This window comes from Rhinoderma darwinii, chromosome 5 (genome assembly GCF_050947455.1).
Source record: "Rhinoderma darwinii isolate aRhiDar2 chromosome 5, aRhiDar2.hap1, whole genome shotgun sequence".
NCBI classification, from domain to species: Eukaryota; Metazoa; Chordata; class Amphibia; order Anura; family Rhinodermatidae; genus Rhinoderma; species Rhinoderma darwinii.
In genome coordinates, this window is record NC_134691.1 from 308,546,832 (window position 1) to 308,571,827 (window position 24,996).

Here is a 24,996-nt window from a genome sequence, read left to right on the forward strand (position 1 = left end):
AAAGGCACCGTTAATTGAACGTGTAACCGATTACCATTGCCAGGCCATTGAATTCATATATATCCCTGAGCCTACTGTATATAATATACCCCCTGACACTGCCCTCACAGAGTATAATGCCCCTGTTACTGCCTCAACACTGTATAATGCCTAAGTAGTGCTTTCCCACACAGTATAATGCCCCCAGACAGTATAATGCCCCCATAGGGTCCCACACACAGCCCCAATAATGCCTAACAAAATAATTACTCCCCTAACACTGTTCTCATGACTAGTGGAGGAGATCCCTCTGCTCCTCCGGTCAGGCTGATGGCTCTCTGCTCTACCATTGGCTTCAACTGTATCGGCATCCTGAGGACACCGATTCAGTTGAATCCGGGAAATAACCGAACCGAGGAAAAAAAAGTATATATATTTTTTTTTAAATTCATTGCCCAGCCCTACCCTGTGCTGTTTGGTGACTTCAGTTACTAGTCTACACACGTCATTCATTTCAGTATGGGACAGGGAAGGAAAATACTTGAATTCCTGTAGCCCTTTACTTCCTACCTGCTGATGTCCGCTGCAGGAGTAGTTCAAGAGAAATAGAGAGATATAGCTAGAATAAATTGAATCTCTTAAGGAATTGCATGTCCCTTTTTTTTTTTTTTTTTTTCTTTTCTTTGTAGGGGAAGTGGCAAGTTAACAAAGTCTTGTGATTACAACAGCGTCTGCATGATGTCTGTTCTGGATTGAGTTTCTCTATTCCTGGCCGCAGAGTTGGCTCCCGTGTGTAACAACTCACCATAGAAGTGAATGGGACAGTCAGAAGCCGCCCATTCACTGTGTTTCTCCAATTACATTTCAAACAACTTAGAAAACATTGTATTTCCCTCTCGTATGAAAAGTCTTGAGCTCTGCACGAGTGTTTGCTATCAACTGTGAAGACTTCCTCCCAAACTGAATCTTTGTTGCATGTTTTAGTGCTTCTTGATGCTGAAAAGTCTATTTTAAATTTTTTGTGGCCTTCAACCTTTTTGAGGCAATCCGAATTTTTCCTTCCGATTCATCTAGGTCCTTGTGTGGTGGGTAATGCTGAAGCTTTGTCAAAGCTATATTCTAGTACCTGCATACACCTAGTTTCATTAATTTTCCATACGTTTGCAGAATCTGTTTGTCTGTCCTTCCAGACTACATTTCACTTGTACTGCTTCAAATGCAGAGGTGGCCTCCGGAAGACTTACCTGCTATATAATACACTGCCTGTCCCTACTACACAGGCATGTTGGGGTCCTTTCCACATAACCATGGGAAACATGAGAAGGTTGACCAAGAAAACCTGCTGCTATAGGATAAAAAAGTGGTTTTCTGCTGTCTGTGTTCTGAGATAATGACGTGGGGGAGACACTGTAACAAGCAGCAATAAGTTTCCAGATCTTTCTATGGCAGGCATGAAGATTAATGGAGAAGAAAGGGCTACTTCAAGCAGATTAGAAGTTATGGCAGCTTTAGATTCCAGCATTTGAAAACTTTTGGAGTAGATTTGCTAAGGGTTCGATTTCTCGGCCCGACAGAGGCCGTGTAAATGGGCCCCGATCAACGAGACAGCTGGCGTTGGCTCCGTTAACAAGTAGCTATATATGGGGACTGGCGCTCGTTACCTATACGTTTCTATCATGTCGGCAGCACGTCTCCTTTACACAGCTGCTGAAAACGATAATATTTTCGGCTGCATAAACGATCCGACCAGCTGATGAACGAGCCTTTACACAGAGCAGTGATCGGGATGACAATTGCCTGTGTAATACGGCGGTCTTCGTAGTAAACCCACATGCCTCTCAATAAACTTGTTCTGTTTGTTCGCCACAAAGTGAAATCTATGATTTTCTATAGATTTCCACTATTATTTACTAAAATTTTTGGTGTAAATGACAGTAAATTTGCCAATTTACAGATGGACCAGTCTATTTTGCTAAACCACAGACTTGATGATGAGACCTGCGTAAAATGGCAAAATTTAGCAAATTATTGTGCATATATGGCGTGCTTCATGATTTGCGATTTTCTTATTGCCGGAGAACACGGTCATTACTTAGAGCAGTGGTGGCCAAAACTGGTCCTCATAATAACCAATAATACACCGCGACGTACCTGCCAAGCAGGTACACCGCTCTGTTAATGACTCACCTGTTAAGGGTATATTAACGCTCGCCGGTTATGTAGCATTTCTACGTTTTTGCTGCAATTATAGCAATTTTCTTTCAAAAAAAGTTCACAAAACCGACTCTTGTGAATACACCATGAGAAAACCGCACTCATAACTTCAGCTGTAGGTCTTGGTAAGGAACTGAAATCCATGCAGTGATGGTGCACTGGTGGCCACCACTAGCTTCGTGTCTTCTGTCCAGTAGATGATGCTGAGTAAAGTGTTCGTGCCTGCTTGTATATCCGTAGTAAAACAATTCTTCCTGTTAGAGTGAAAGTTGTTATTTTGTGAAAATGGCCCTGATATCTCTTGAGGCTGAAAAGCGTGGGTCCCCTGAACAGACCATTACCATGGTAACTGCCGACACCGCAGACTGAGAGCTCCCAAAAATAGCTTTCCATTAAAACTTCAGGAAATTCCTTTCTTTCAGGGTGTTGTTTTTAGAAAAAATGATAGATACAAGTCTCAATCTGTCATGGATTCACCATCCACCCTTCCGGAGTAAGATTTCTCATGTTATTATACGGCGGCTGATATCAGATTTTTGCTTCCAAAATTCTGATTTCTGTATCAGAGGATTCACAGCCCAGTGCTACTATACATGTGCTAATAATACATTTATTTAACGTGTAATGGGAGTCTGATCCTGTATTTTTATTTTTTTTGATACTTTGTTTTGTTTTTTTTCAAAATAAAAAAAACAAAGGAAAAAAATATGTTGCGTACAGACTGAAAAAGGTTGATATCCGTAAATTAAATTCAATATTTGTTACTTTGTCCCGCTTTGGTTGCCACGGTCTGATTCTCTGCGTTAACTCCGCAAGATTGACATTTAGCTTTGGAATGTTCTCTATTGCAAAAGATGACGTGTGGGACATGGTGAAGCCGTGGTGTGACCTCATTAGCCAAAAAAGCAATAAAAATGCACATAAAGTAAAGGGACTCATCGTTATGAATTTTTGATGCTTTCAGTTTAGACCTTAGTACATCGCAGAGACAAAGAGCTTTATGAGTGTTCAAATATAAACGCATTAAATATGGCTGATGCTAAGCATAAAAATCAGACCAAAGCTAAACATCGTGTTTAAGTGCGAAATAACTAGATGGTTTTTTCATGAAAAATCGATAGAATTGTAAGTAAGTTTACGTTAGAGATTAAAGCCTATTCCAGCTGCACAGGTGGTACCCTACTACTGCCTTGTATAAGGGTGTAGGTCAGATGGTGCATGAACTAATTTGCTACAGGACCACCATAACCGTGTCCGCAAGTGGACCCACCAATAGAGTGCCTGCCACCGCTGGCTGTCGCCCTACTTGAGATCTGACGTCCAATTTGATTTGCAATACAGAAAGGATCACTATGCGCCATTCTCCCAATCAGACCGTTCGTCCGTGCACCTCTTGCTGTCCTTCCTGTTCGTCGTTGTTCTCCTTACCTCCGGGACATGCAACGTTGAACAGTGCTGCCATCTCGGCCTACGCGCGTAGCGATCTGCCGGTGTGATAAGTTGAGTTCTCTCAGTTCAAGGATTCTGTCCATCTCTGTTTGCGACAAGTGGCGTTAACTGGCACGTTGACCAACAGGAGGCATCGCACAATCATCCCGCACCACTTGATATGGTTTTTGAGGTTTCATGTGGCTAAAAAAAACCTCTGCTTTCAATCTAGCTTTTATGTCCCACCCACATGCCACAGATTGGAGATCGGTGCTTGAAAATGTGATAATTTGCAGATTTTAGCGACACCTGATATTTTATTTATATATATATATATATATATATATATATATATATATATATATGTGTATGTGTGTGTGTAAAAACATTGGAGCATTTTTTTCTCCGTTATTTCTGACCTTCACATTCTCTGTAAGCTTACAAAGGAATTTGTTGCAAATGCTTTAGTACTTAGTTCTTGTATACAGAAGCCGTGTTACTCGAGTGGATTGTTTTTCTTCACGGCTTCACTGCTGTGGTTAGTACTTGCATATGAATAAGGACTGAAATATAAATTAAAGATAAGCTAATTTCCCCGTATAAGTGCTATCACAAGCCTTTCTCCTCCGTTTCTATGATACTGTAATTGATTTAACCTGCTGCACCTTCATAACCTATTCTGTACAGACTGGAGTAATTGTAGCTTGCATGTCACCACTGGTATGTAGAAGCCGTACATTCCTGGAAGTAAAGTTTTCAGGGGTGGTGGTTATGGATGATGATTTTACCATACACTGTATTCCGGCAACGCACCCTAATGGAAGCCAGCATTCAGGATCCATTTTCTGTCTTGGTGTATAAACCTATTTTTGCTGACGGAGTAAGTAATATTTCAGCACTTTTATTATTAAGTTAAAAGAGACTCTTTTTAAAACCACACCACCCCTCAATTACTACTTGGGTATGGATGTAATCACGATCTAGAGTTTGGATATAGAATGATTAAGGCTAATAGCCATAGGCATATCCGACGTGGATTTTTAAAAGGAACCGCAGCAGAAATCCGAGGCTAGTCATGCTGTTTTGCAGTGGTTGCTGCATTCAAAACTTTTCTGTATAGGACTCCTGCCTTAGTCACTGTGTGGTTTACAGAGGACCTTTTGGCTCTCCTTACATGTCTATTATAGTAAATAGTTGTAGTCTGGAGCATATTTTCTTAAAACTCCCATTGTAAATTGGAGCATGTCCCTGCACACACTGACACTTTCCATTCTGTGCTGACAGTGTGAGACTGTATCGGGACACACCCAATTGACAAGGGAAATGGTAACACCTAGTAGTCAATGTATTTCCATTAGTAATGACGGAGGCACAGCACCATGCAGAGTCCTAAGAAAAAATACTCCAGACATGTTCTTAGACAGGTCTCATATATATATATATATATATATATATATATATATAAATTGCAAGAGAATTAGGTAGCGGGACAGTCGTCTCCTGGGGTAGACGGGCACTCGGTATCAAACACGGCAGTAGATTTCAGTCCGCACCTCAAAGATGTGGTACTACTGGCCTCAGCCAGTTTTATTTACAGGTTGTACATGAAATAAAAAGAAAACAAATAAAAGAAAACTCTATGCCTGTCCGGCACTAACTATACAGTCAGGTATCCTAACTAACACAGTGCAGGCCTAACGCCTGGCACCATAAACCATGCAGACCATACAACCTGTTATGAATGCAGTCGTTTTGCTCTCACAAGCTCCTCTCCCAAGGCTGAGAGAGAGTGTGACTGAACTGCAGCTTTTTAAAGGGCTATCACACCTGACCCCTGATAAATAGCTAGACAGCCCAAGACCAGGACTGTGTGGATGGAGTGGGGACCCACCCATCTCTCCCCACTCCAACAACCAGGCCCTTTTCCAGGTTTTAGATAAACCTATTGCAGAGGGAGAACCACATTACCTGAATTTATTCCCTGGTTGTTTTCAGATAGCAGAAGACAGAAATATTGTGGAAATATAGACCCCATCCACAACCTCTCCACATGGTCTGTCACACTATATATATATATATATATATATATATATATATATATATACATACACACCCCCAACATATAACAAAAAAACTTTTGCCATATACTAGACCAGGTGTAGGAGACCAGAGTGAGCTAAGGCTCTTTTATAGTAATACAAAAGGTTCCTTAGATCTACTGTGATGTTGACGCGAACACTTGACGCGATCTTGCCCAAAATATATTAGACTGAATGTTTAATGGGTGTGTCAACTGAAACCCTTCAGTCACTTATCCAAATCCATTAGTTATATCGATAGATCGGAGAGAAGTAAGGGACACAGAGACAATGCTTGTATACCAAAAATCCTTCTCTGATACTATTGTAACTGCATTCTATCAATAAACCAAAGGAAGTAGGCTTGAGCTCAGCCAATCACTTACAAATTGGACGTTGGCTCTAGCTCCGCCAATCACGAGCAAGAACAGGCGTCTTATGGAAACTTCCTCTAAGACCACAGCTTCTCCCAACATGCAACGTCACCACAATGTCCTCAGGACTGATGGTCATAACAGAATGAGAATAAATTAGTTCCAAGACGGTATGAGACAATCCTCATAACAAGAAATGATCAACCTGAATATTCAGACAGTTATGACGTCCCAAGCTCATTTCACATAACAAGTGGTAAATATTTTAGCAAAGAATGGTGAACATTTGAGTGTCCAGACAATCCCAGGATAAATTTAAATTTACAGAGAAACGGATGATTCTTTAAAAATATATAATGGATTCTTCGCACAAAATGGAGTCGCATAACCACACGGACAAAATGGGGTCACCTTGACGCATTTTACCCACTTTCGCGTGTGATTAGAAGTGAATTGACCCTGTTTTAGCTATAAAGTGTACAGGGTTTTCATTTAAAAATATTTCTTGACTCTAAATAAGCAGCCATTTTTAAGAAACTTTGCTTAGATACAAGTAAATACAACAAACGTTATAGTTTCTTATTACAGTAGAATGCCCATCTCTACTTTATTGGGTTCCTTTCTTCCCTCCCTCCCTCCTAACTTCACTCACTCTGAATTTACTGTAGAATCCGTCTTGAGAGACCAGACGGATTATCAGCTCACTGAGGGATCAGGTTACATGATGCCGATAGAGGTCCATGAAGAGGGGAGGAGGAGGAGACTGCAATGTGGAAAAACAAAGCATATGTGGAGAATATTTACCTTTTTATTACAGAAGAACTAATCTATTGGAGCAGAGGTGGGAAGGATGTTCAAGTCAGTATGGTAACTGAAGCAAAAGCAATGGCCGCCCCAGTGAACTATGGTTACAATTACTGCTGCTTTAGTCCAACACTTGTGAACTTTGTAGTCTGAAGCGTCCTCATTTTTGAACCAAGGCACCCGTAGCCTTCTTAGGACCTGCCAGAGATCTACTAGTAGATTAAATCCTAGTCTGCTGGTTGTTTACCTAGATAGTAGACTAATGATTAGTCTATGGGCACATTCTGATTTATATTATTTATGTACAATTGGATCACTAATATTTGTGTGGAAGACTGCGTACTTGGGTGAGGTCAGATCCAGTCTATACTTGTGCAGTAATTGAAAGCAGTGACAAAACTTTTGCGTAGGATAAATGTCTGCAGTGCAAGGAACAATAAACGAACGTAATATAATTATTACGTGATCAGAATGGTTCAGCTCCGGGCAGTTTGCACAGCAGTAATCTCAATGGTAGATGAATGGTGCATGAATCAGCTGGCTGTCAGTGCGTTTGCATGTTCTGGTCACCTATGTTTCACCTTTACATTGAGACATCACTTTTTTTTTTTTTGTTTGCTTTTCTGATTTCCAGAGTGTTTAAACAACTTATACAAAGTGCAGGTCTACATAAATTACAAAGGGAAACAAAACATATTTAGTATTATTGTATGTATTCTAGTTTCTCATCTTGTTAGATTCAAAAAAAAAAAGAAAAACTAGAATGGGAAACTATTCGCTAGCATGGCCTATTCGTTTGAATGGGCTTGTAAATATCATTTCCCATGGCTTCCATTTACTAGCCTTCTTCTTTTTTTTTTTTTTTTCTTTTATTTATATATATATGTGTGTGTGTGTATATATATATATATATATATATATATATATATATATATATATATATATATATAAATAATACTGCAGTTCTGATTTCCCCCCCCCCCCTCCCATGTGACCGATCATTAGATCGAATATCTGGTTGGACAGTCCCTTTACATATCTCAGAGGTAAATAGTTACATTCAATCCTGACATCCTTTTCTCAATAGGATCACGGTAAATCTCCCACAAGGGTTGTCAGAAGCTAAGGCAGATATATAGTGTGTGTGTGTGTGTGTGTGTGTGTGTGTGTGTGTGTACAATAATTATACACAGTCCTGAGAAAAACAAAGTACACCCTCTTTGAATTCTATGGTTTTATGGACCGGGACAAAATAATAAAAAAAATCAGGTCCTTTTAGAAGGTCTTAAAATTCTGTAAATACAAACTCAAATGAACAACACATGACGAATTATATATAACGTGTCACTATTTAAGAAAATTTAGGCCAAAATGGAAAATCCATGTGTGAAAAACTAAGTACACCCTTACTGCTTCCATAGGAATTAAGAGGGTAAGTAGAAAGCCAGGCTCTGCTAATGCAATTCCGTTGATTTAATTGATCATCAGCAAGTGTGACCACCTCCATGTAAGGAGAAGTTTGGGCAGTTTGCTGGTCTGAAGCATTCAGATGTATGTTAACCCAATGCCAAGGAGGAAAGACCTCAGCAATGATCTGAGAGAAGCAATTGTTACTGCCCATCAATCTGGGAAGGGTTATAAGACCATTTCCAAACAATTTGAAGTCCATCGTTCTATAGTGAGAGATTATTCACAAGTGGAAAACATTTAAGACCATTGACAATCTTCCCAGGAGTGGACGTCCCAGCGAATTCACCACAAGGTCAGATTGTGCAATGCTCAGAGAAATTCCAAAAAACCCAAGAGCTACATCTCCGACTCTACAGGCCTCACTCAGCATGTTAAATGTTCAAGTTCGTGACAGTACAATTTGAAAAAGACTGAACAATTATGGCTTGTTTGGAAGGGTTGCCTGGAGAAAGCCTTCTCTTTCTAACAAGAAAATGGCAGCACAGCGTTTGCAAAGTTGCATCTGAACAACCCACAAGACTTCTGGAACCATGTCCTTTTGGACAGATGAGAACAAAATGGGGATGTTTGGCAGTAATGGAGAAAACCCGAGACCGCATATCCACACGAATACCTCCACACCAACTGTCAAGCACGTGGTGGAGGGGTGATGATTTGGGCTTGTTTTGCAGCTACAGGACCTGGGCACCTTGTAGTCATTGAGTCGACCATGAACTTCTCTGTATACTAAAGTATTCTAGAGTAAACTGTGAGGCCATCTATCCAGCAGCTAAAACCTGGCCGAAACTGAGTAATGGAACAGGATAATGATCCCAAGCACACCAGCAAATCTACAACAGAATGGCAAAAAAAAAAAGAATGAAGGTGTTGCAAATGGCCCAATCAAAGTGCAGACCTCTGCCCAATTGAAATGCTGTGGTGGGACCTTAAGAGACTGGAGTCTAAACGAATGCCCACAAACCTCAATGAACTGAAGCAATGTATTAAAGAAGAGTAGGCCAAGATTCCTCCAGAACGATGTAAGAGACTGATAATCATACAGAAAACCATTATTTAAAGTTTTTTGCTGCTAGAGGTGGTTCTAAAAGCTATTAATTCATGGGGTATACTTTTAGTTTTTCACACATGGCGTTTCCATATTGATCTTGTTTTTGTTAAATAAATAATGACCCGGTATAATTTGTCATGTTTTATTGTGCATTAGAAGTTGTATTTACCTAATGTTAAGACCTTCTAAATGCCAGATGCTTTTTTTTCATTATGTCCTGATACGTAATGGCTGAGAATTTAAAGAGGGTGTACTTTTATTTTTGTCATGTGGACAGTGGGAGAGCTCTATTAAGACTGGTGTTTTTATAATAAGGCGCATCTATGGCTGTCCGTGGGGCGGAGCAAGCAGGACTCACAGGCTTTCTCTAGAAGTCATGGTGGTATTTAAACCGCTTTGACATGAAAATACTAATGTCCTCTTATAGGGTAGCATAGGAGACTTGACAGTCACATTCAACTCCCTACAAACAGTCCTTATGCTGATTTTTGCTTATGGGGCTTGCTTGGAATTGGGAAGCACTGGTTACAACTGAACACAACATTTTTATGTGCTACATCCTTCAGACAATGGAACTCCTGTTCAAATTTATATTCCCCTTGTCTTCATAGCAGTTGTCTGTCCTTGATGTTCCCGCTTCACAATAACATCGCGTATAGTTGACCCTGGCATCTCTAGCAGTGAAGTAATTTGGAAAACTATCTTGTTGCAAAGTGGCGTATTATGATATAAAGTCCTTGAGCTCTTGAGGACGACTAGTTCTACTATTAAGGTTTGTCTATGGAGACTGCACAGTTGGATGCTTGCTTTATATGCCGGATAGCAATTGATTTAGCTTAAAAGGACTATCCACATACTTTTGGATATGATTTATGCAGTGGCTTTTCCTTCAAGCTACTACTTTTAACCTCCTGGTTTTTAAGAGGAAAAGATGCTGTTCTGCAAGTCAAAAAGTAATGGAAACTTTACGAAAAGAAAAGTGTGAACAGAGCCTTAAATTTAGTGCTAGGGCTTGTCCTGATGTGGCCACACATATAGCTGTGTAAACGCTTCATCTGGTTGCAATGCAGTTTACATTTTATAGGGTTTATCCCATCCCAACAACTTATTAGCTCTCCACAGGATAAGTATTTTTTATCGCTAGGAGTCCCTCCGCAGGTACTCCCACCGATAGAGAATGGGGTCCCAAGCCATGAATGGAGCGGCAGAATGAGTCACCTGCCGCTTCGTTTATACAGGAGATCAGGACCCCCAGCGATCACACATTACTTTTCCTGTGGATAGGTGATAAGTTGTTGCGGTGGGACAACCCCTTTTTAAGTTTTTTTTTTTTTTTCATTTTTTATAGTGTTCCGAGCTCATTATGAAGAAAATGTGTAGAACCACGGGTGATTATAGAGGATCAAGTTAAAATTTGTTAGTGTCTTCTGTTTGATTAGTGCGACATGTTAATGAGTTAGCAGGGTCACAGTGTGTGGTAAAAAGACTGCTGCATTTTTCAGTTCGCAGCAATTTTTATATCCATATATACTGTATTATGGCTGCCATATAATAAAAAAAAAAAGTTAAGCGTTAAGAGGGCAGTGTTTTATTACTACCTGACAGAAGGGCTGCTCGCCACATGACTAAATATTTCAGGATATAGTTCATTGGTAAATAATTGTAATGTGCATTGTTAAATTGCTGGCTGACTCTGATCTTTTTGGGCCAATGATAAAGTAAGATCTGATGGTTATAGATCGTATGAGGCCTTCTTTACTTTTTGAAATTGTTGGAATAATTGTTGACCTTTTCCCAATTCCTGTATATGTTTGGGCTATATCAGAAATGTAGCCACAATGATATTGAACTATATATTGCAATACCAATGGCTAGCTTGCTTCTAGAGAGAATGTAAAAAATAATTACTGTGCTATGGTGGCCAGAGTCACCAACAGGCTGCCACTAATGGCGTTAGTGGTGACTGGTGTGCTGTGCAGCTCAGGGCAGCAGGGCGAGTCCTCATCCCTCTCTGCCATTCTAGCAGCTGGTGTTCTGGCTGGCTCGCCAGCACGACCTGGAAGACACTTGTGGCTTGGAGTAAGGGACTCTGAGGCAGCAACGGTGGTGGTTTCTTGGCAAATGGTGGCCAGTCCTGGATGGCCAGGGGTGCATAAGCTGGGTGGGCTACTGCTGAGGCTTGATCAGTCATGCAGTGGTGGGCCAGGGCCAGACTGGCTTCACTGTGCAGAGACTGTCTGCTTCTTTCATAGGCGGGCTTCCGATTTACACGGTACCCCCAGCAGCCACTATTGGGTGGTATATTTGGTAAAGCTGGGTAGTAGCATGGGTAAACAAGGACCGTCCCGTGGTGTACACCCTCCTCAGTCTCTCACATATGTTAAACTTTTTTAGTAAAGATTTTCAGCATCCAAGACTAGGACTTGAAAAGGAGAAGTGGCTGCCTGCTATACTTGAGTTACGCTCTTTGTTGGAAGGGCAGCTGCTCGTAATTTATTTTGAATGCTTTGCACAGAGACTATTAATCAGCAGTATTGTTGGGTCTTGTGCCAGGTTCGGATTTCATTTGGGGCTTGCTGCTTGCATGTGTTGTCTGTTAAATGTGTTCTGCCAAGTTTCAGCCTCTGTGTACTCTCATGTTTATTTAAGAATAATGGAATCAATATGATTCTTTTGATTACCTACATTGCCCTGAATGCTTCTGAAGAAACAAACATCCGTCTCGTGTTGAACTTATTTTGGATTTTCTTGTTTCTTGGGCTCTGTTCACACTTTAAATGTCTCAAAATAGAAAGTATAATTGCTAAAAACAGATGCTTTCTGTTTTGATCCGTTTCTCTGATGACTTCAGTGATCAAAATCAAATGTTTTTATATATATATATATATATATATATATATATATATATATATATATATATATATATATATATATAATTTTTTTTTTTTCTGCCTGATTGCTCTTAGAAAAGTAACATTTGAAGTGAAATAGTTTTTCTATGTTCTGTGAAAGCACAAAGTAATGTAGACCAAATATGTTAAATGTGAGCAGAGAATTATTCACATTTGTAAACACAAATATCACAGGAAAAAACCCATGCATATGATGTGTATGGTAGCAGTTATTGCGCCCATGCAAATTCATCAGGTTTCTTTTTATTTTAGTAATTTTTTTAGTGTGATTTTCGATTATTTTTTTTTTTTTTTTCTTTTCTTTTCTTCGCAGTAGCCTCATGAGAGAATCTTCTTTTAGTTATAACTTGAGAAGCAAGCAACAGAGTCTCCTTTCTCTCTCTCCTAGCAGGAAGTCCCAGCGTGCCCAGTTCAGCAGCTAGCTTACATATAGCCATTGAGCTCCTTGTTGTTTCTCTACATCTCTGAAACGAATGAAACTCTATGCTAGTCAATACCTCGTACTGCCAAGCTTCCACAGTTGGCAAACACTTGATGGTAACCATAAGAAGGTGTGATTTTGATTGATCCGGAAAACAATCACTTTCTTCTACAATAAAAATTTGCAGTATAGAAAAGGTGAAAATCTTAAGGGACTGTCAAAAATCCACTATATCCTAATATTGAATTACCATTAAAGTCAATGGGCTCCATTGGCCACTGGTGGAATCCGTGGTGCAACGGACCATGGTTTCTGGTTTCCCTTGTTCTGCTCCTCTGACAGGGCAGAACAACGGAAACTCACGATGCAGATGTGATGTGAACAGAGAATACCTGTGAGAACCATTCAGCCAAAAAAACGCAATTTGCTGTAGAATAGCTTGACCCATGTCTTATTTTGTTTTTTCTTGCATATTACTACTAGGTTTACAGGCCACGTTATCGTTACCTCACTTGATAGTTAATCATTTTACAATCAATCATGATCGTCTATTCATGGGTCACTGATGAGACTTGTGATTAGACGTACCGGTTATTATAACTTTATTTCAGGTTACCGTTTCTTTTTGATGGCCAGAATAGTGTAGTGTGCAGAGCTGTTCTTTCCTTTAAAAAAACGAACACAACCCTCAAACCTGGCAGATCCATTAGGTCCGTGGGATCTGTTAGGATTTGGTACGCCACGCATCTGTCATATCCTAAAGCGCTGCATAATATATTGAAACCGTATAAACTAGGGAAATATTGTCACTCGCCGCCCCCCTTTTTCTTTCTTTCAAGTAAAATTACCTTCGTATTTTGGTGATATTTATAGACTAATCTATTCTATTATATTCCACCAGGAAACATAACAAGTATGATGTTAAACGAAGGCGTTATTAGCACTTATAGCGCACAGCAGTGCTTCGAATGAGACACGATTCTTGCAGAGACAAGTATTCTATATGTATATTATATAGGTGATAAAACTCTTAGCAAGGGCATGTATCATTTGTCGAAGTGCCATCTGTCTACAATGTCTTCAGTGTATGTTCTGCACGTGGGAATGTTCTACCATCAATCAGAAATAAACACTACGGCACGTTCACGTTCCTATTCCAGCCTTTGTGTGTGTTCAGCTAAACCCTGTGACTGATGACGTCAGCATTTTACGTCGTCCTGTACATACTCTTTATACAGTATCTCTCACGCACGAAGTATATAACACATCGGAGATCCTCGGTGGAACATTTAAGATAACATCACAAACCGGAAATGTGATGACTACGCTTAGATCATACAAACAGAATTTTCTGTGCAAAAATGTGTGCGTTTTCTAGTAATGTCCCGAATTAAAATGTTCTATAGTGCAGCACAGGCTTGCTTTCTGTAGTGAGTATTTCTGGGCCTCAACTCTTAAGCCTCATGCCCACTTCAGTTATTTTCTTCGGGGTGCTATCCGTTTTTTGAACTGATAGCACACTGACGCATTCATTTCTATGGGGCCATGCACACTTCGGTTGTTTTGACGGTTCCGTTTGAACAACGGACAAAAGTAGGACATGCACTACTTTTGACAGACCCTGACCGTGGGGCCCATTGAAGTCTATGGGTCCGTCAAAAAGTGGATGGCATCAGTGTGCCGTCCATTTTTCACGGATCCGTTGCTAAGTAACGGCAGGGCGTGCCAAAGCTCCCTGCCTTCAACACACATGATGGGTTTTAACGGACAGTTTTTAAAACGGAAGCACAGCATCCGTTTAAAACGGAATGGACGCGGAGTGACAACGGAAACAATACGGATGTCACAACGGACATATGGATCTGTTTTAAACGGATGTGAAAACGGTCAAGGATGTGTGCGTGAGGCCTTAGGGCTTGTCCACACGTAACTGATATGCTGCAGATAATTTCCACAGCATTTACACGTCAACTAGCAGACAATCCGCTACGGAAAATCTGCACAATTTTTTTTTATTTTTTTTTTATTTCTTTATTATTTTTTTTTTTTACTGTGGAAAATAGTGTCAATTTTTGCTGCGGTTTTTCAAGGGCTGTGTGATGGTGACCTTTCTTCTTTCTGCGATGTCATTTCAACCCCATGTTAGATATTCCGCAGCACATCAGAAAAACACAGGAAATCGGTCCACTTTCTGCAGCAGTAATTAACATGCTTCGGAAATAAAATTACGCACCGCAGGTGGATTTCTGGACTGAATTTTACCGCAGCGTGTACGTTACATTCGTTCCACCACACCCACTTTACTGCTACTGTATTCCGCTGCGTAGTTTCTGACCGCAATTCCGGACGGAAAATACGCAGGAATTCCGTTACATGTGGACAAGCCCTTAAAGGGTGTCTCCCAGTGAGGCGCTTATGACATTTTCATTAAAAGGTCATAAAATTGTGATCAGTTGGAGCTTTTTTCCCTCTTCTCAATGCATCGGTGGCCATACGCAAGCAGTCGATCTCTATAAAATTTAGTGGGGGTTTTGGATGCTTTATAACTAGTAGATTTCAGTAGAAAGTGAGTGCACATGCAGAGTTTGTATATATTATATTCATATATCTTATGCATTGTAAAGACTACTATTGCCAGATAGCTAGCGTTCGGGTATGTCCACACGTAAAGTAAACACTGCAGATTTTCCGCAGGGGATTTTATTGCGGAAACTCTGCAGCGTATTACAGTAGCAGTAAAGTGGATGAGATGTGAACAAATCTCTTCCACACGCTGCATAAAAAAACCGCTCATAAACCATTCATAGATTGACCTGCGGTGCGTTTTTTTTAATTCGCAGCATGTCCATTTGTGCTTCGAAATCGCTGCTTTTCTGTTGTGGGCTGAATTCAATGGGGAGGTAAAACCGCAACAAATAGCAAATGGGGTTTTTGCAGCAGAAAAACTGATTACGCCGCAAAAATCGCTACTCAGAAAAAAACAAAACACCCTTTTTAAAATTAATAAAAAAATTTATACTTCTAGCCCAGTCATTGTCATAGCGACGCTTTCTTCTGTTCTCGGTCTAGGTCGGCCAACTGGGATGATGTTTAATCCCATGTGACTTCTGCAGCCAATCACAGACTACAGCAATCACATGGGCTGCAGCGTCATCCCAGGAGGCCAAACTCTAAGAGAACAGAAAAAATGTCGCTATGACAATGGAGGCTGGGGTAAGTATAAACTTTTTTTTTTTCCCGGCCACTGTTTTCCGCAGCAGAGATTCCGCCTGAAGAACTGCACTGGATTTTGTTGTTTTGTTTTTTTGGCTGGAATTCCTTGCGGGTTCCAGGACGGCTACACTGTGTACTTTTACGCAGCGTATCTGCCCTGTGTGAACGTGGCCTTATAGGTTAAATAGTAAAACCTACTTAGCAAATGTATCATCATTTTGTCACTTTCCAATATTCCGGAATTGTGGTATTACAATTACATAATTTGGGTTTTTTAAATTAATAATCCCATGTTTTTTAACAAAGTATGTGTGCAAACAAAATGAGTAGTAATGGACAGTACGTTAAAGATTCTGTCCCATCGGGATAAACTCTGTAAATCATAGATGTAGTCTCCCGCTCTGGACCCCACTCTGAGCCAGAGGACAGAGCCGCTAACCAGCAGCGGCTCTCGCCATAGTGGACTCCGTTTGTCAGCTGCGTTCACACATCCACGATTGCAGCCGCATGAGGTCCATCTTTTTTGTGACCGAAACTGCATCGGATCCCATTTGAGAAAAGCGCAATAACTTATCCTAAATAAATGTGTTCCTGCTTTCCTCTAGTGGGATAGGATTCTCTGTCTCAAAGTAAATAAACCTTACATGAACCCCAAATTCAGCGCTGTGTAATTGCAACCAATAATTGGTAAATCGCTGCGTTGCTTGGTGCCTGGCAGCCGGGGAGTTTACATATGTGTATCGATGCAGGAATCTCCAGGAATAGCAGAGCTGTGTCATACCTCGTGTAGTGCCAGCTGGCCGATCATGGCACTGAAGCTGGTGACACTTTTGTCAATGAGCAATTCTTGATCATGATGGTATTTCTGTTCGATTTAATCCTTTTGTCTCGTGCGTGTTTGGTCACTGTGCCGATCGGCTAATTGTTGTTTTCGTCTCGGCTGGGGCTCTAGTGCTTTGCATAATCTGAACTTAATCTGAATCTCATTTAGTTAATCCTCCTTTGCATCACATTGACTAGCTGGAGCAGCCGTATGCTTTATGTTGTGGGCTTTACATGGTTACACAGATGATCTTTGCTTATGTGTTTGTAAAAGAAAAATCAAACCTATGGGGAGCAACACATTTACTAGCCAAAATATTTCTTGTGTTTTAGATTTAGTGGGTAGCTCTTAGACCTTATTCACACAAACGTATTTCTTGTCCGTGTGATTGTCACCACGCTTTTAGGTTTCTAATAGTATTGTGCTTCAGCAGATGCCGCGCCATATGCTATCTGACGACATCTGGCCTGATTGGCCATCAGGCACCACATGGTACCTATGTGCCCAAAGGAGCAACCGCAGCCACATATTGCCTCTTCGTCCGTAAAGCCAGAAGGTGGCGTAATTGCCAACCTCAGAAGCGCAATATTTTTTATTCATTCTCTTTATTAAAGGGTGTCTGTCTGATTCCCTCCAATTGATCTTATTTGTGCAGCAATATTGATAAGCTCGTCTATCTCCGGCTGCCCCTTAGAAAGTAAATGGAGCGCTGGCTGAGCATGTGCAGTCCCGCTCCATTCACATAGGGCACTCCGGACGCCCCCGTTCTCGTAATCGGTGGTGGTCTCAGCAGTTTAACCCCCACCGATCAGATATTTTTCACCTATTTCATGGATTAGTGAGAAATGATTGGGAAACCCCCTTTAAGTTTGAGTAAATAAAGCATATTCATTATAAAATGGTTACAGTTTTCAATATACTAATATGCACAATTCCTTATGGTTTTAAAGTTCCTCTAGCCATTAGCCCTCATTTATCAAAACTGTCTAAGGCCGGGATCACACACCGTTTTGATGCAATTTTTGGCTCGGTATGTAAAGCCAAACACAAGAAAGGAGATACATCAGTCTTTTCTTTGTACCTTTCGTTCCTTTTGGATCCACGTTTTTTCAAGTGTTTGTTTTGTCCATTGTGTCATATTATAGAATCCTCTTATTTTTCCCCAGTTTTTCTTCATCCTGCTGGGAACTATAAAGTGAGGCGGGATGCCCACTGAAAGTGGAAGCTGGGCAGCTGCGCGGCAGACGAAGCAGAAGCGCAAGTCTAACAGTCTAACTTTAAAGCGGACTAATAGCTCCGAGCAGGACCGTCCTAGTCTGCACCGCGACATGCTGGAGGGACAGGTGAGCGTCTTGTACCTTCACATCGGGATATAAAAATCTTACTTTGAATTGAGTGAATTATGGCCTCCGTTATGGGTGTTTTGTCCAGGAAAGGACATTCGTAAACACGTTGGTTTCTATCTTTATGGTTGCAGATCACTGGTTATAAATGTTTTACTTGTGCGGCACTTATTACTCACTGGAAGCTGACGCCACTCACTCGGGCTGAACACTACTCGGAGCAGAGAAAGGGTCATCTGATCACTAATAATGTTTCTACAGTCGAGCTTGCATTCAAAAGTGGCGGGTGCAAAACGATCGCTGTAATTAAGGAAATGTCCATCCAATACTCATTCACTTTTTCTATAATTTAAACATGTGCTCAAAATATAGATTCACATTAAAACATCACATCCCTTATTATGTAGAATAATATATTAACATATAAAAGTAAGGTCTCATGCACAGTACAGTTCTCAGAGCTGTTTTGTAACGAGCAGTGCACCTGTGTGTCCATCACATGACTGTGCAGAATTGCCTTTATTTGCTGAAACCGGAATACGCTTTTTTTTTTTTTTTTTTTTTTTATCGTAGTCTTCCATTGTTCTGATACGGAGCTACAAATTCTCTGCATAGATCTGTCTGTTCAGTAATCAACTTCCACTAATAACGGGAACTTAGAAGCTTAACCCCTTCCCGACATTTGTCGTAAGTATATGTCATGGAAAGCCAGTTCTTCCCGCAATTTGTCGTATACTTATGACAATTGAACAGCACGGGCTCAGAAGCTGCCATCGTCCCTCGGTGTCAGTTGTATGATATAGCTGACACGCTGCTGTAATGTCGGGGACTGAAGTTGGCTCCGAGCCCCAGGAATTAACCCCTTAAATGCTGCGGTCAAAAGCTGCTGCATTTAAAGAGTTTGTATCTAATCGCCACCCCAGTGACTAAATCGCCGGGATGCCGATGGCAGGAATGGCAACTGGAAGTCTAGCACTGGCCTCCCGATCTGCCTAGTATGGAAGCCTTCTAGGCCCCGCCTGGAGGAAGGGTCTAAAAGGCTTCCGGTACTGACCGGAAGATGGCGCAAGCTCAGAAGCTTAGCCAGTGTCATCAGCGGCGGGTGTCAGCTGTATGTTACAGCTGACACCCTGCTGTAATGGCAGGGACTCGAGCTAGCTCTGATCCCTGCCATTAACCCCTTAGATGCAGCAAACCAAAGCGATTGCTGCATCTTAGTGGTTTGCCTGGAGGCAGAGCCTAATTGGCTTGCTGTCAGTGAACGACTGACTGTTCTAATACATTGCATTACATAGGTCACATGATGAAGAGTCGTGTCGTCATGAAGGAAGACATTGCCACTAGACTTCCTGTCCCCCGCCAGTGCTATAAAAAAAACAATTTAAATTTCATAATCTGTGTGACGGGGAACCCGAATGTATATTAGCAAGTGTACTCCCATACTGCAGGGAGTACACTGCTAATACTTTTCGGTCCCCACATAACCCCTTTAAGCCTAGCTATCTGTCTACCCTAGCTGGAAAAATTTATAGACAGCTAGCTACTAAAGAATCGATGTCTTGGCTTATCTCCTTCATTGCCTTTTTTTGCTTCTATGTGATATGCGTAATAATTTAATCAACTCTGAAATCCCAGATGTGACCGCAATGATCAAAGGCTTGAACTTTCCGACATGGCAGCTGTTCCTTTTCACTGACTTGCTGCTCTTTATAATTTTCTTCCTGCAGTTTGTCTTTTACAGTAAATCTGCTTGGTAACCTCCTTGACTGGAGTGGTACATGTAATCTGTAACCTCTTTGTTGACCGATCGCTCATCAGCTGCTAAAGTACAAGCATTTGGGGAAAAAATGAATCAACCTTTCCTTGGCTACGTTGCTGAAGTAATCTGCATGCATGTTCTAACCTGAGCGTAATTAAAGGACTTTTCAGATTTGTTTCTTTTCCTATCTTCATTGTATAAAGAGTGCCAGGTTCTGTAGTGGCCCGGCACATTGCTTCTAGCGTGGTTGGCCCTATATGCTGAAGAACAGGATTGATCTATGGGCTATACCATTATGAAGTGCAGTTTTCCTTTTAAATTTATGGAAATAGCATCTCGATCCTGTTAGTCTCACTGACCAGACGGATACAGGTTTCAGCGCTAGATACAACTGCCCTGTATACAGGATACAAAGCAGCTGTATGAAGGAGGAAGACCGATTTCTGGGTGTGTTTTTTTTTTGTTTTTTTTTTTTTTTCTGAGTTGCGTTTTTTGCAGCAGAATCGCTGCGGACCCATCGCAAAAAAAACGCAACAACGGCTATTTTTTTTGCGGGTTCCACCTCCCATTGTATTCAAATAAGTTTATGCAAATACAATTGATATCCTGCGGAATAAAATTCTGCACCGCAGGTCAATTTCTGTGGCTGCACATAGCGATATAGCTATATCGCTATGTGCTGTATAAATGAATGGAGAGTTGTATGACGCTGATTGGTCAGCGTCATGCACTCCTCTGTACAACGCCCACTTGGTCAAAAAGTAAAACACGCCCAGTTCATTAAGAAACTCATTAGCATAAAGCTAAAATAGGTCATAACTCCGTCAAAAACGATCGTTTTTCTAAATAAAAAAACACTGCTGTAATCTACATTACAGCGCCGATCACATCATGTACAATATAGAGCGCTTATAATATGGTGACAGAGCCCCTTTAAGGGCTTGTCCACACGTAGCAAAATTGCTGCATTTTTTCCGTCAGCCGCTGCAGCGGACTCCTGGGATGAAACGTCATGCTGGTTAATGCAGCAGTTTTCAGCAGCGGACATTCCGGGCGAAAAACTGCACAACAGTTTGGTGTGCTTTTTTGCCCGGAATTCCCTGTGGCGCACAGGGCAGATACGCTGCGGGCTTTTTCACGGCGTATCCGCCTCGTGTGAACACGGCCTTATGCCTCTTTTCTGGGATTAAGAGGAACTGCAGCTGTATGTATAATCTAATTTGGACATGCACTGAGCCCAAGGTTATGAACAAAGCAGTCATTTGGCTATCTTTAAGGCCCCATGAATACGACCGTATTTTTCATTCGTATTTACAGACCGTTACTACAGACCCATTAATTTCTATTGGCCATGGACACCTTTCCGTTTTTTTTAACGGATGGGTTTCCGTGCTGAAAAACTTTATAGAACCTGTCCTATTCTTGTCCGTAATTACGGCACAGACTCTCCCATAGAAGCCGATGGGCGCTTCCGTAAATACGGGCGGCTACGGATGTGCATCCGTAAACCGTCCGTATTTACCGAAGCGTTGCTATGCAACATGTTGGTGACATCATTAATAATCTTTATATAGCGCCAATATATTACGCCTCACTTTATGATTTAGAGGGAACATGAACAGACAATATCAGACATTACATAGTGACAAAGTTAATTTACAATTCAAACAAGAGGAGTGAGGACGCTGCTCGCAAGAGCTTACAATCTATGAGGAAATAAGGGAGACACAAAATGTAAAAGCGTTTGTTCAATACAATGGTCCAGCCATCTTTTATACACATGGGGTGGTACACATAAAGCTGCATGAGCCGGTCACCAGCCAGTATCTGTGTATGACGGACATGAAGAGAAGGAGTGTGAGGGAATCTTATTCTGATGACTAATGTAAAAGGGGGGCCATGGGAAGGAGTCAGATTAGGGAATGTTATAGGCCTGTCTAATAAGATGTGTTTTCAGGGCACGTTTAAAACTCTGGTTATTAATCTGATTGTCTGGGGTAGCGCATTCCAGAGGACTGGTGCAGCACGAGAAAAATCTTGGAGACGGGAGTGGGAGGTTCGGAGAATGGAGGATGTTAATCTAAGGTTGTTGGCAGAACATAGAGTGCGGGTAGGGTGGTAGACAGAGATGAGGGAGGAGATGTAAGGAGGTGCAACACTGGAGAGCTTTGCGGATGAGAGTAATACGTTTGAATTTTATTTGGAAGGGGATGGGCAACCAGTGCAGTGACTGGCACAGGGTAGAGGCGTTGGTGTAGCGGTTGGTCAGAATGATGAGCATGGCTGCTGCATTGGGGATAGATTGGAGAGGGGAGAGTTTAGTGGAAAGCCGATTTAGTAATGAGTTACAGTAATCAAGACGAGAGTGAATCAGAGCAACAATGAGAGTTTTGGCGGTTTCCTCCGTAAGAAAAGAGCGGATTCTGGAGAAGTTTTTGAGGTGAAAATGACAGGCGTGTGAAAGTGATTGAATGTGAGGAGTAAAGGTAAGATCTGAGTCCAAAATAACCCAGAGACAGCGGAGACATCAGGTTTAGGGAGGTTAGTAGATGGTGGGAACACAAGGAGCTCAGTTAGAGGCATGTTAGAGACAGCGGACAGACAATCACTGGTGTTTTGTATTCGAGCAGGGGTGATGTCATGGGAAGAGGCATATAATTGGGTGTCATCAGTGTAGAGATGGTACTGCAAGTCAAATCTGCTGATGGTTTGTCCAATAGAGAGAAAAGAGGAGCGGACCTAGGACTGATGCCTGAGGAACCCCGATATCAAGTGGAAGCGAAGAAGTAGAACCAGCAAATGACACAATGAACGAGCGGTCTGAGAGATAGGAGGAAAACCATAAGAGGGCTGTGTCCTTGAGGCCAATAGACCGAAGCATGTTAGGTAGGAGTTGATGGTCTACAGTGTCAAAGGCTGCAGAGAGATCCAGAAGAATCAGTAGAGCGTATTTACCATCCGATTTAGCCGCCTTGAGAACATTCGAGACTTTATTAAGGGCAGTTTCTGTAGAGTGTGGAAACCAGACTGTAAGGGGTCTAGAATGGAGTTAGCAGAGAGATAGTGGATAAGGCGAGAGTAGACCAAGCGTTCCAGGAGTTTAGAGATGAAGGGCAGATTAGAGACTGGTCGGTAGTTAGCAGTGCTGGATGGGTCAAGAGTTAGTTTTTTCAGTAATGGGTTTATAATGGCATGTTTAAAAGAGGAGGGAAAGATACCAGAAGAAAGAGAGAGGTTAAATATTTTAGTCAGGTGACTAGTGACAGCTGGGGAGAGGGACTGGAGGAGGTGTGAGGGGATCGGATCACTAGGGCAGGCAGGTAGTAGGACGAGAAGATGAGGAGCCTAGGGACGTCTTCACTTTTAGCATTAGACCCAATAACAGAAGAAGAGGGAGTGCGGGAGAGAAGGGGGATCGATGTTACTAGGGGACTGCGAGATAAAATCATCCCGGATGTTGTCAATTTTAACTTTAAAATAAGTGGCCAGGTCTTCAGCACTGAGATCTGTGATTGGTGTCTTTACTTTAGGACTAAGGAAGGAGTGAAAACTATCAGAAGCATTTTGGATTATTAGATCATGTGGAGATGAAAGAGGTGACATAGACTTGTTTGGCATGGTTAAGGGCAGAGTTGTAAGTTTTGAGAATAAATTTGTGTTGTAGGAAATCTGTAGCCAAATTTTTCCATAGACGTTCGGCACATCTCAAGCACCGCTGAAGAAAGCGGGATTGAGGCGTGTGCCAGATTTGCAGCATCCCTCTTTTACCAAGTCGTATGTACGGATCAAATACGGATGCACTACTGTATGTGCGGATACCGTTCTGTATATACGGATAAGTTACGGGTGACTACGGATCCGTATTTATGGACAGTCTTTACGGAGAGATGAAAACACGGTCCTGTGAATGGGGCTGGGTTTTGTCAATCTTGGGAATGCTGCACTATTATTAAAGAGGTAACTATTAAAAATAGTCCAGCCTTCCTAAGAAAATGTATCTTATTCATTGCATAATGAAAAATTATTAATTTTCCAAGTATACTTTTTCATTTTCTCGTAGTTTTCAAGATCTCTTCTTGCAGTCGTTCAATAGGAACTTTGATTGTTTAGTTTCAGTAGATGCAAAACTGTCCTTGTTCAGGTGCTGTGCACCTGTGTGATTATCGCATTTAAAGCCTGGAAATAATCATTAATATTCCCATTCAATGTCTGCCAGTAGAGATGGTAAAAATATCAAAAAGTGATCAAGAAAGTAAATTGGAAAATTGTATAAAGTTCCATTATACAATGAATACCCTGTTATTTAAAGTAACTGTAATACCCCTTTAAATGTGCATTGCTTAACTAAAAATTTACACTTTAAAAAAAGTAGGGGACACCTAGAAGGGAGTATGACTTAGAGGCTCTGTCACTACATTATAAGTGCTCTATCTCCTACATAATCTGATCGGCGCTGTAATGTAGATAACAGTGGTTTTTATTTAGAAAAACTATCATTTTTGAGCAAGTTATGAGCTAGTTTAGATTTATGCTAATGAGTTTCTCAATGGACAACTGGGCGTGTTTTTACTTTTTACCAACTGGGTGTTGTACAGAGGAGTGTATGAGGCTGACCAATCAGTGACCAATCAGCATCATACACTTCTCATTGTTCCAGCCCAGCTTCTTTCACTGCACAATCACACTGTGCTGTGGATCATGCTGGGCTGGAACAATGAGGAGTGTAGGACACTGATTGGTCACTGATTGGTCAGCCTAGTTGATTTGATTGATTTTGTTTTTCAATTTGTAAAAAAAAAAGTTGGTTGCAAAGGTGGATATAGCCTTTAGTTTTTATTTTAACCATTACTCTTTATGTGATTTTTGTTTAGGTTAAATAATTAGGTAGAGAAAGATTTATCAAGTTCAAACTGAAAAAAATAATAATTATTCTATTGATCCAGAGGAAGACTAAACAAGCCCCCTGTGAACTATTTTCCAGTATAGCTGTGTAATGGAAACGTTTTACTCTACAATGCAGAGAACCAGTCTGAATGTCATACATAATTAGTTATTTTTTCTTACACTACTGATACCTTTCCTTGAAAGGAAGTAATCAAAAGCTGTTCTCCGGTGACTCTTCCGTTCCCA

At 41.1% G+C, this 24,996-nt stretch overlaps 1 protein-coding gene across 2 annotated transcripts in view; it reads left to right on the plus strand.

The window, feature by feature from the left end:
* Nucleotides 1-24,996, plus strand: part of WDR37 (WD repeat domain 37) — a 141,210-nt gene that overhangs the window by 29,297 nt on the left and 86,917 nt on the right. For both annotated transcript variants that reach the window (XM_075827430.1, XM_075827432.1), the window contains exon 3: nucleotides 17,931-18,107. In XM_075827430.1, the coding sequence (XP_075683545.1) occupies nucleotides 17,970-18,107 (138 nt within the window). In that variant the 5' untranslated portion in view covers nucleotides 17,931-17,969. The remainder of the gene's footprint in view (nucleotides 1-17,930; nucleotides 18,108-24,996) is intronic.